The 12,688-nt window shown below is 53.4% G+C and overlaps 1 protein-coding gene across 4 annotated transcripts in view; it reads left to right on the top strand.

Moving 5' to 3' along the window:
* Window positions 1-12,688, top strand: part of OTOF (otoferlin) — a 90,814-nt gene that overhangs the window by 29,332 nt on the left and 48,794 nt on the right. For all 4 annotated transcript variants that reach the window (XM_006910298.1, XM_006910299.1, XM_006910297.1 and 1 more), the window contains exons 4-5: window positions 6,036-6,135; window positions 8,955-9,136. In XM_006910298.1, coding sequence (XP_006910360.1) covers window positions 6,036-6,135; window positions 8,955-9,136 — 282 coding nt within the window. The remainder of the gene's footprint in view (window positions 1-6,035; window positions 6,136-8,954; window positions 9,137-12,688) is intronic.

The raw sequence follows: 12,688 nt of genomic DNA, 5'->3' as shown, positions 1-12,688 counted from the left end.
AATCAGAGCAGGAGACAAAGTTTCCACTGTTCTCATGACAGTTAGAGACAACGCCGGTAGGCACTGGCTTGTAGACACTGGGGGAAGGGACTAAATCTTATTTTATAACAAGGGAATGAGAGCCTGGAGGAGAAAATCACAGAGGACATGTTCACGCATCCATCCATCCATCCATCCATCCCTCCTTCCAGTCTTTCAGTCACTCATCAAACATTTCCTGAGCAAATACTCTGCACCGGGCAGACGCTGTGCTAGACACCAGAGGAACTAAATGCGGGTTTAAGGCACTGTGCCTGTCCCCTAAGGTTTTCTGCCATGTGGAAGAGGAAAGAGATGTGTGCCTAGAAGCAGGACCAGGACCAGGCTGCACTGCGGGGAGACGGCTGTGATGGGGGAGGGTTGGCAGAGGGTGGGGCCGCAACGTTTTCGAGGGGGTTTCTGAATCAGGGAGGGCTGAACCGGCGGGGCTGCTAGGATTCTGTAGTTTTCCTTGAAAACCTGCAGATCTGAGTTGAGTTTGGGGTGTGGGCATTTCAGGCCTGCTGCCAGGGCCACGGTGAAGGTGATTAAGGCAGAGGGGCCGTCCTACTTGGCCTCTCAGGATGTCACACCATTCAGGCAGCTGTCTCTGGCAGCCATAAGAAAGGTCGGTGAGACACCCACCGGGGCCCCCAAGATGAAGCATGGCCTTCTTCTCTGAGGCGAGACGCCGAGTGACCTGTGAGGACAGGAGAAATAGGAACAGGAGGAGGGACCATGTGCACAACAATGTAGACGCGGAGGAAAAAGCAGAATCAGAAGCTGAGGGCCAGGAAGGGCATCCAGGCACCCCAGTGGGGGCCCATAGGTAGGTGGCAGAGCATCCAGGAGCCTCAGAGCTCAGCCAGTGCAACCCTCGCTATGCAGATGGGGAAACTGAGCCTCAGAGAGGATACTGAGGCCACATGAGTCGATAACGGTAGAGCCGGGCTAGGATGTGTCTTCTTCCTCTCCTCAATCCTCAAACTCCAAGAAATCAGGGTATGTGAGCAGTTATGGTGGATGCTGAGGATGGGAAGGACTGGTAAATCGTTTACGATAGAAGCTGCTGGGCCGCCCACGGAAATACTAGAAACCTTTGAAGACATTAAAACTCCGGCTATAAACAAAGCAGAAGTATTTGGTAAATTGTTTGGGAAACTGACTATCATAACAATGGATATGCTGACGTTTAAGGCTATAATTACTTGTTCTAAAATGCCAAAAAGAGGGAGACAGATGGGGGGTGTCTTATTCTAATTCTCTTCTTTCCCTCTCCCTGCCCTCTCTGTCCCCACCCAAGAGAAGGCGGGATACCCCACAAGGGGTGGGGGGTGCCTGGGTCTGATGGAAGGGGGCCCTACCACTTCCTCAGAAGCCTGAAGAATGTCAGCACTGCTGGCTGCAGAGCTGGGATGGGGGAAGGAGTGGCGGTCAGAGGAATGTACAGGGCCTTTTGACACAGGCCTGCTGGGGGGTCTGGGGGTCAGGGTGGAGGGTGGAGTGCTTGAAGTCAGGAGGGGCTCACGTTTTCACACCTTGGAATTAGGACTCTGTTCCCAGAGCCAAAGAAAAGGCCTATCTGGTGTTTGCCAGGATCGAGCCAGAGGGATGGTTGAGGCCACAACCTCCTGCCCCCACTGTGGCCCAGCTCAGTCACCAGGCTCCTTCTCATGGGGCAGCTGAGCTGAGGGGAAGCCTCTGGAGTTTGCACTGGGCTCATCATCCAGCAAAACCACACCCTCTGCTTGGGATGATGCCTGGCACCCAGCAAGCCCCCATGGCTTTGCACAATGAGTAAATGAATAAATGCTCCTGTAGGGTCAAGAAGCAGAGGGTGTATAGAGTGGGAGGGTCTGGGAGTAGGAATCAGAGCGGCTCTGTCTTCTCTGAAGAGTTCAAGGCACTCCAGGGTGAGAGCCAGTCACATGACTGATGATGCATTTGGGGAAACTGAGATAAAGGAGGCTGGTGTGAGAAATGGAACCTATGAGCCTAATCTCGTCACTGCCCATCTCAGAGAAAGGGATTTGTCCTAGGAATGGAGAGCTTCTTGGAAACTGGCCCCTCACCCATGGTTCCGGGGGTTGCTGGGAGGAGGAGGAAATTCGATGTGAAGGGAGGAAGTGTCCTCATCAGAGGCTAGGAGACCCTCAGGGCTGCTCTGAATGAGGACTTCCCCTTGAGGATGAGGTATTGGGCCCAGAGGATCTTATGAGTCTCCTTCTGCCTGTCCAGGACCTTAGATGGGGGAGGGCCTGACCCAGGTGCCAGTCTCCTGGGGCTCCTGAATAATTCAGGAGACCAGTAGGGACCTAGCTGCTTTGGGCACTTGACACCAGCTCCCAGGGGAAAGCAATGAATTATTGACAGGTCCTGGTGCCTGGCAGCAGCTCTATTGTGGTCAGTTTGTGCGCTGTGCCTGAGGCCCCCTCCCTGGTGGCTAATCACCTGGGAATCCTCCTTGGAGGCCAGCACAGCCTCCTGGGTGGCTGTGGGCCCCATGGGGAGTGCTGTCTCTTTTCGACGAGTAACCTGAATGGGCTACGTGAGGGAGATTGTCAGAAGACAGTGGATTAGGTTCCAACATCTTCACCTAACTGCCTGGGGGAAACTGACTCCCGGACAAGCCCTTACCTGGGGTCACACAGCGGGCTCAGGGCAGGGCCAGGGCTTCCAGCCAGACCTCCTTCCCCAGAACAAAGGGCCTGTACCTCCATTTCCAGGGAAGGACCCCTCTGTCCAAGGGGCATGTGAGTTACCCCTCCTCGGTGGCCCCGGAAGGCTGCTTCGCGCTAACCCACCCAGAGACGCAGGAGCAATAAGCAGACCCCACTGAGTTTGCAAAGGGCAGCTGGGGTGGGAGGGGTTGGTTGGGGAGGCACCACGCACCCCAGAGCCAGGGTTTCCTTCCTGTCCACAGAGGTGGCCAAGGGGCAGCATTCTGTTGGAAGCAGCATTACAGCACTTGTTCTGAAGCTCATTTTCATAGCAAGCACTGTTTTTTGTTTAGATGGTACATTATAGACCTGTAGAGAAAGCAAAGTTTTATACAAATTTTATAATAAAATAAAATTCTTCCTATTTTACACAAGACTAAGATATATCAATTGCCTATTTCAAAGAATACTATTTTTCATTTCTATTTGGTAGGTTATGGGGAACTGTTAGATGTTAAAGCCCCCAAGCCATCACACAGAGGGATGACAAGCCGATTCCTCTGGCCAAGCCATCTCCCAAGGTTCCAGCCCCACCCTCTGGGCCTCGGTTGGCCTCCGCTCTGTGAAGCTAAGCATCCGCCCCCAGAGCCCATCCTGTAAAGGAGACCAGCCCTGCGTAGGCCCTCCAGACAGCCGACATCCGAGTGCCTTGGTGTTTCATTCCAGTGTTCTCGCCACCGCACAATGAATCTGGTGGCATCACCTCCTCTGGGGAGATGGGAAAAAAAAACCAAAGTTCAGAGAGGTTGGAGAACTAGCCAAAGTCACACAGCCGCCAGGTAACAGAATCTCCCTTAGACCCTGCTGGGCGAACCCACCTCTGTCTGACTCCAGAGTCCAGGCTCTTTCCACTGTCTACACTGCCTCCTCTTAGGGATGGCGTTTAGTCTGTATGTGGACAGGATGTGGGTCAGGGTGTGAGGAGTGGGGGATTTTCCAGAGGCAGACAGCTTACTGTGCGGCTTAAGCTGTGCCAAAATGGACGAGCGGTAAGAGTAGCTGTGGGGTAGTGAGATCCCATCACAAGGCATCAGGCAGGATGTGTGAGGAACCCCTTCTTCATGGAATGCTGGACCAGCTCCCCTCTCCAGCCCCTCTTAAGTCTAAAGGTCTTTGACTCTGACCTTTAAGCCTGGAAGGCGCTGGAGGTTTCTCTGAGCACTTGCAGGGGTGAGGAGGTAAGTGGGGGAAATAACCCCATCCTGCCCCCTGGGGGTGTCTTGTCACATTGCAGCATCTCTGCTGATCCTTGGGCCTTCCTCGGCCTCCTAGGAAATCTAGAGAAAGATGTCCCCGAGCGCCCAGCACCCAGCAGGTGCTCAGTGGCTCCTAGTAGAAACTAAAGCAGGCCAAAGTTCCAGCTGGCAAAGGGCAGTGGCAGAACAGAGGATTCTGAGTGTGCTCTCGGGCCAGCATCACCAGCATCACCAGGAAACTTGTCAGAAACACACTTCCTCAGGCCCCACCCTGAATCAGACTCCCTGGAGTTGGGCCAGTGGTGGGCTGGAGCTAGATCTTACCAGCTTCAGAGGGAAGATGCTACAAGTCTCTCCCAATTCTGAGTTCAATGACTTCACACGGAAGCCTGAAATTGGCCATGGGGGTGAGAGGACCACGTACAATGTGGAAGTCACAAAAGCTTCCGGTCAGGCCTGCCCTTCCCCTCCCCCAGCCAGTCATTAAACATTTACCAGTGCAACTAGGGGTGGGTGGGTCCCCATCATTTCTGTTTTAATGGGCCTTCCAGATGATTCTGTTCATGCTGACGTTTGAGAACCACTGATTTAGAACCAAAAGAGGTGAGGCTGAAGAAGGGCCAGGTCTGAGAAGCTCCTAGAAGCCTACTCAGGCTGTGGAGTGGAAGAATGCTGTGAGCAGTTCTGCCCTCAGGGAGGGAGGGTGGGCTGGCAGGTGGGGCTCTGAGCTCCGGAAGGAAGCCTTTCCTATTCATCCAACATGGCTGCTCCTGCCACTTCCCCCCGCCCTCACACAGATGTGAGGCTTTAAAAAAAAAAACAAAAAACTGTTTATCCTTTATGGCACTCAGGATGGTCTGAGATCAAACATGTCTGTTAACGTCATAATTCACCTGACACCTCACCTCACCTGGATTTGCCATTAATTAGCTGCGTCTCATCCTGTTTTCTCGGCCTCGTCTTCCTTCTCTGTAAATGAAGGACGGCATGAGAGGGCCCCAAGTCCCTCCAGTACTCACACACTGTGGCTGTCCCCCTCAGCTTTTGCCCCGTTAGTCAGAAATGGTGTGTGTGTTTTAATTTACCCCAGGCAGTGTCACCTTGTGAGAATATCTCTCTGAATCCCTGTTCTCTCTAGAGCAATAACCTTCAAACCACAGGGTGGAATGGGGTTCAAGTCAACTCGGTCAGCATTTATGGGGCACCCACTGTTGTTCATTAATTCAGCCAGCAGGTATTGAGCTCTTTCGTGTGCCAGAAATATAAAATAAAATATCAAAAAAGAAACAGTCCCTGTCCTGGAGAGGCTGACAGTATTGGGCACCCCCTCAATAACATCAGGACTGCTTTTAGGGTACTGACTATGTGCTAGGCACTCTGATAAGAACTTGGCACAGGGGATCTCAGTTAGTCCCATAAACAATGACTCTGTCAAGTAGGCGTTCTTAGCTCCTCTTGGGGGAGATCTGGAACTCAGAGAGCGTAAGTAAATCGCCTGGGAAGCAGGTGACTTGCTGGTAAGTGTCAGGGCTGGGTTTCAAGTCCCAGTCTCTCTGACTTTAAGACTACTCTTCACAGCACTGCACTGCCTCTCCCATGCTGTGCAGCTGGGAATATGAGGATCCTGCAATCAGATAGGTCCTTGCCCTCAGACAGAATGGAAGAATGAGCCAGTGGTGTCAGTGTAGGGTAGGCACCTTGCTCATGGTTAGGGATGTGGGAGAGGGAGGAGCTACTGGTGTGTCCAGGAACCTCTGGTCCTTCCCAACAGCCTCTATTCTGCTCTGCAGGGGCTCAGCTGAACCCTAATTCACATATCTAAGAAGCAAAAGGCTCCACTACCACCCCGTCCCCCAGTCTGTGAACATTTCCCCCAACTGGTGCTCACTGCCCTCAAGTCAAACTCCTAGTTGTTAGGGGTCATGTACGCTCTTGGACTTGCCACCTGGCCTCAGGGCCACCTTCTCCCACCCCAGCCTGGAGCCTGAGCAAACCCTCCCTCTCTCCAGATCATTCACCTCCTTTCCAGCCACTCACAGACTCTTGGACTACTCACTCTGGCCTCTTCACCTGACGCCACCATGTCCCCTGCCATTCACAGGCTCATTGGGACCTTCCGCATGGTGCTGCAGAAGGTGGTGGAGGAGAACCATGTGGAGGTGACCGACACACTGATTGATGACAATAATGCTATCATCAAGGTGGGTGTGCCCCAGAGAGTCCCTGATATTGCCTATTATGGGGTCACTTGGGGATCTGCTTCACCTCCCTTCCCCTATCCAGAGTGTGATCTGGGGGATACTCATCATAAATAGAGAGATGAGGCTGGAGGAGGAGACTCAAGTCAGACTCTGCCAGATCGCTGCAACCAGAGCCCTTCGGGCATGGCAGGGTCCGCTGTCCCAAGGTGGACATCGCAGCCCTTCTTGCAGTGAGAGAGATCGAGAAGGGCAACTGGGGATGCCCTCCCTTCTCCACCGAAGACCCCGTATGGACCCAGCTCAGGAACCACTGAAGAGTTCTCTCCGGTCATCCAAAGGCCAGGCTGAGCCCTGCTGCCCACTGCAGGCATGGTCTTCACTCTGCACACCTGTCTCGGCTCCTCTTTAAGACTAGTTGTTCTGTGAGGGCAGGGACCTCACTTTCTATTCCGTTTGTCACATCGCATCCCAGCACTTCGAATAAGAGCGCACAGGCTCTAAGAATGCACAGTCTGTAGGCATTTAAAACATGTTCTAACAAAGAAGGAAATAAACCAATCTGGGTGCCCAGACGCCAGCTCTGCTCTGACACATCTGTCCCCTGGGGCTCATTTATTTGTCACATCGCATCCCAGCACTTCGAATAAGAGCACACAGGCTCTAAGAATGCACAGTCTGTAGGTATTTAAAACATATTCTAACAAAGAAAGGAAATAAACCAATCTGGGTGCCCAGACGCCAGTTCTGCTCTGACGCATCTGTCCCCTGGGGCTCATTTGTGTCCCTTCATGGGCAGTTTGGCACAGTGGTGAGAAGCATGGCTCCTGGGTGCGAACCTTAGTTAGGCTACTTACTAATTATGTGACTCGGGCAGGTTACATGTCATCTGCAAAGTAAGCAAAATTATAGTATTTACGTCACAGGATTAAAAGAATGCACGGGAAGTACTTAGAATAGTTAAGCACATGGTAAGTGCTCAATAGATATGTAAAATAATAGTTAGCTACTGTTTCCCGACCTCAGTTTACCCAGTGTAACATGGAACTATACCATGGTTCCCCCACCAGAGTTCTGCATCTGGCCCTATGTAGTAGCCAGCAGAATAGCCTCAGAAGGCAGGATTGAGGCCACAGGGAGCCAGAAAGGAAGGAATCCTCTCTGAGGAGTGTCAACGGTGGGACAGAAATCCCACGGTGCCTTGGTGTCTCAAGACACTTCCTTGCTGAGAACAAGGAGAACATTTGAGGCTTCTCAGCTTGGCCCCAGCCAGGTAATTCTTTCCATGGGTAGGTAGGTACAGGTGGGAGGGAGCTTCTTGAAGTCAGGGCGCTGGGGTCTCAGTCACTCCAGTGAAGGGAGAGGTGATGCAGAGCAAGCTACACACCTGTGAGAACAGAAGACTTGGAAGAGAACTAGATGCCTGGAGGAAGAGAGTAGAGTGAGAAGTGAGGTGAGAGAGAACGGGGGAAGTGGGCAAAGAACAGCCCGCGACCCGTGCCCCGTGTTTCTAGAATCAAACTTAGGAATTCAGCGAGGAAAGGACTGACAGATCATCTAGCCCACCTACCACCCACCTGCTGCCCATTTTACAGATGGGGACTATGACATCCTGGATGGAGAATGGATTTAGTCAAGGTCAGACAGCTGGTCAACAGCAGAGCGAGCACCGGGACCCCAGGCTCCCAACTCCAGACCACCATTTTCCCACCACAACATACTTGGCCACAGCAAAGGGGCCACACTGGTTCAGTGGGAAGGACATGGGCCTTGGAGGAAGGCAGGCTAAGCTCAAATCCCAGCTCCAGCACTTCCTGGCTGTATGACTTTGAGCAAGTAATTTAACCTCTCTATTATGTTAGGTAGGGCAGATTGAAGTGTTGAGATCAGATGAATGTTGTTAGCACAATGTCTAGCACAGTGAGGGTTCAGACATGTGTGCACCTTTTCCTTCTCTTGGGAAATCTGAGCCTGGGCATTTGGAGGTCCACCCACTTAGCAAAGGTCGGCCGTGTGGGTCTCAAAAGCGAGTCACCCCCGCACCTGTAAGGAAGGGCAAGTGTGAGTGGGGGGCACTCTCAGCACCTGTGCGAATTGAAGAAGCGATAGAATGAGTTTTCCCTTCGCACTGGGGAGAGATGGGAGCCAAAAGAAGGTAAGTGGCCCAAGGACATAGAGTGAGGAGCCCAGTCAGTATTCTTAAGTGCACAGCCTGGGCCCAGGTTTGGGGCTTCACTTTCCATGAGGAAAAATCCCAGGGCACCCCCAGGTCCCTTCATTTCCAAGGTAGAAGGGAGGATGTTGGATGAGCAGGAGGAAGAGCTGACCTCATGCCTTTGGAAGGTGTCCAGGGCCTGGGCTCCTCTCCTGAAGGGCACCCTCAGCTCACTTCATCACATCTCCAATGACCATCAGGAGTGAGGGAGTCAGCTGATTTCAGGCGCATTCCACTCCTCATCCCTGCAGGCAACCCTGGCTCTAAGGGAGAGGGGATGACGTACCCACTGCGGACACTGAATGATACTCCTGATTATGTATACAGCGGACTCAGAGGGTCCACTCAGCTGTCCAAGGCAGGTCCCCACCTTGGAGGAATAGAACCCAACATGGGAGCCCATTAAGTTGACTGAGTCTGTGCATGTCCATCTTTCTGAGCCTGTTTCCTCATCTGCAAAAAGAGAGTCGAGGGAGGATAATACCCAGCTTGCCTTCCTCCGACGAGTCAAGGGTGGGAAAGCACTTTGCAGACAGCACAAAGCAGAGGACTATGTGGGATTATGATTGCAGTCCCAGCTGCTCACCACCTGTCTCTCTCCCTCCAGACCAGTCTGTGCGTGGAGGTCCGGTATCAGGCCACAGATGGCACAGTGGGCTCCTGGGACGATGGGGACTTCCTAGGGGATGAGTCCCTTCAAGAGGAAGAAAAGGAAAGCCAGGAGACAGACGGGCTGCTCCCCGGCTCCCGCCCCAGCTCCCGGCCACCGGGGGAGAAGAGCTTCCGCAGGTAACAGGCTGGACTCTCTGGGTGCCCACTGCCCCCAAAGACATAGGACTGATGTCTAGTCCCTCTGGAAGGCCCCTCTAGGCCTGACTGGATTCAGAGTACAGGGCTGAGATGCTGGAGAGACATATGAGAGGCAAGAAGGTGTTTCTGCAGCAACCCCCACTCCGGAACTCACTGAGGAGGCAGCAGGGTGGCTGGGCTTTGCCTGAGGATCCAGGCTTCTCCCTACCCTGAGAGAGGCAAGTTCCAGGAGGCTGACCCCTCACACAAGAGGAAGCGGCTAGACCTTCTGCTTCCTCAGAGATTAGGAGAAGCAGTTAGGCAGAGGCCCTGATCTCTCTGGTCCAAGATCCGGCAGCGCCGGACTAGCCCCAGGCAGCCTGGCCTCTGCCCTGGCCCAGTTGAAGGCCCAAGTGAGGGCAGCCTCTTCCTGCCAGAGAGAAGCCAGAGGTCCTGGTTAGGACCCAGCCTCTCTTCTGTTGAGAAAAACGCATCCTGGCATCCTCAGTGTCCAGGATTCACACCTGCAAATGTCTTGCCACACAGGTCACAGGAAGCTGTGTCCAGACCTGTGCTTTCTAAATATGCTATTTTTACAAAAAAAAAAGGAAACACAATGGTATTCCTCTTAGATTCTGTCCAGAGAGACAGAATCTCGGCTAGTGAAACGCTGTCTGTAGGTTCCTAGGTCAGTGGGGATAACGTGTAAAATGCAGGTGAGTTGACGATGCGTCTAAGAATGGGGTGCGTTTTGAGAAGAGGAGATGTTTCCCTGCCATTGCAATCATCTCCCTCTGGTCTCCCTCCACCTTTTCCCTTCCAAGAAAAATGAATTCAGTTCCTGTTCCCCAGAAACACAGATTCTAAATTAGTGGAACTGAATTTGATACTTTTATTGAACAAATATGTTTTCTTTCTTTGCACTTGAACCAAGGCCCCCCCCAACACACACACACACTCACACTCACACATCACAGACACACACACACGCATCCAGACACACACGCAGCTACATGCTTAAGGGACCATGGAAGCCTGCTGGGGAGTCAGAGTAATAAGGTCTTACCAGCCTGCGACCCCTGTGCAGTCACAAACCCTCTTTACCGTCTCCCCTAACCTGTCAAATGGGGCGCAGAACAATGAGAACCTGTTGCCGGGAGAGCCAAAGTGATGACAGAGGGACAGATTGTAACTGGGGTGCCGAGTGCTACCTTATATAAGGACTGTTGACAAACAGGTTCTTGGCAGCTGGATGATGCAAAAGAATCTGGCTGGAAATGGTGAGAGGAGGAGCAGGGACCAGGTGGGGAGCCCAGGATGCTACACAAAAGGAACCATCCCTGTCCTCTGTCCTTTGTAGAAAAGAGCTTGGTAGGGGCTGTCTGAGACTGCAGGGGACTCTGAGAAAGAGCTTTCTGGGGACAAGGTTGGAAGCCATCTATGGGCCATCAATCGCAGGAAAAGCAGCGCTGGCTCTGAACCAGGAGAGCCAAGTTCCATTAAGTCTCATCCTGACTGCCACTAACTAAACTAGATGAGTGACCTTGGGCAAGTCACGAACCCCTCGGGGTCAGTACCAGGAATGGGTTGACCGTCCTGGCTCCCCTCCGACTCTGACATCCTGAGGGACCCTGGAGTACTCTGGATCCTGCGGGTAGCACCCATGGGAAACAACTCTCTGGGAGCTCTGGGTAGCCAAAAGGGCAGCCGTGGCTCCGGCAGTGCTGAGCCGGTTCTTCTCAGCCCCACAAGAGCGGCCAGGATGTGGATGAAGCTCCTGTTCAGCCCTGGCCATCCCACTCATACAAAGCTGGAGCTTCACAGCATCCCGGGGCCAGGGCGGGTGTCACTTACTCTCAGGGTTCCCCATACCCTCTCCCCCACCCCGCCCCCGCTGTCGGTATTGCAGAGAAGGAAGGAATCGCCAACCCATGGGTGCTTTGCTCTCAGAAGCACAAAATCAGAGCTCTGGGCCCTTGCATGTCCGTATACATCCTCCTTAGTCTCCAAAGAGAGACTCAGAACACACGTGCACATACACACACAAGTGCTCATGTCAAGTGCACACACTCACATGCACATATATTATCCCTCTGTGTGAGTGTGAGGCCGGAAGCTGCTGCACACAGGGCTGGTTTCTGGATTCTGCTGCTGACGTGACTCTAGGAGCCACACCTTAGAGAGGACAAAGAAAAGAGCCCCGCTTTCCTCTTGCAGCTGCACTCCAGAGATTCGGGGCTCTCCTGTGAATTCCCTGTATTCTCAGACTCTCCTTCGCATTTTCTCCACTTGCCTGGCCCTCCTGCCCGCCATGGCCCACCTCCTTCTGCCCAACCCTCCTGGTGTCCCTGGGAATGTAGGGGCTCCTGCTGGGCTCCTCTCTGCTAGGCTTCATCTTGGGGGATCAGTGGGGAGACACTTTTCTTATTCTGCTTAAGGATCGTTCTTCCGCTCCAGAGGAAGCCAGATACCTCCCTCCTTTGCCGGGGGCTGGAGGACAGCGGGGCAGGTGTGCATGGCTGGGGGCTCTAACAGACGAGCATGGAGTGTATGCCCTGGGGTGTACATAGACATGGGTATATGGGGTCAGCACACTCAGCCTCACGCCTAGAGTGCTGCTTTACCAGTTCCCATGTCCCCCTCACACCCCTCTGCACCCTTCACCAGGCCAAGCTCCAGACGTGTCACAGCTCCCCAGCAGCCCAGAGGAGCCAAGGTCAGGACCATGCTGGGACTTGGTGTGAAGCAGTGCTCAGGAGACTCCTCCCAAACCCAGCCATTTCACCTGAGGTTGCAGTCCCCCGCCACCGCATCCCCCACCTAGTACTGAGTGCTCAAGGAGGCTTGGCACCGTGAAGCACTTGCATCCCAGCAAACCCTAGAGTTCCCCAGAGGCCGCCATTCTGATCCTCTGCCCTGTGGCTGCTCTTAACCGTGCACAGGGAGCTGTGGGGATGGGAGCATGAGGGAGGGGTGGCGTGAAAGCAAGGCCAAGACTCTGGGGCTCACAGGGAGGGAACACTGCCTGAGGTACAGAACTTACCTGGCCAGACTGAGATACTAAAAACAGTGTGGACTCTAGGAGGAAAGCTAGGCCCGTCCAGGGCTTCATGGAGAGGTCCCCTAGCAACAAGGACCGCCATGAGGTCAAATCCCACCCCCAGTGCTTGCGGCTGAGTGACTGGGGGTAATAATAATTTCGAGCTCATGAGATGGACGGATGCGATATGTCAAAGCATGTCAGAGTGCTCGGCACAGGCCTTGCAGTCATTATTGCTCATGTTGGTTGTAGTCACAGTAGTGGTTGTCGTGAAATCATGAGAATATTATTTTTTCACAGAGAGTCTTCTTCCTTTTCCCATTTCCGCACCCAGGGTCTACACCTGTGTATGGCCCCTTCGTCAGTCCAGTAGGCTGGATTGTTTGAGAAGCGGACAGGCAGATGTATCAGAGGCGGTGTGTGCCACGTGTCCAGGTTGTGGGTACATGCTGTGCTCCGGCCTGCCGTGTGCCTGAGAAGCACCCTCTGGGCCAGCCTGACACCTCTCTGTG

Source organism: Pteropus alecto, unplaced genomic scaffold (genome assembly GCF_000325575.1).
Source record: "Pteropus alecto unplaced genomic scaffold, ASM32557v1 scaffold61, whole genome shotgun sequence".
NCBI lineage: Eukaryota > Metazoa > Chordata > Mammalia > Chiroptera > Pteropodidae > Pteropus > Pteropus alecto.
This window is presented reverse-complemented; position numbering and strand designations above follow the sequence as displayed.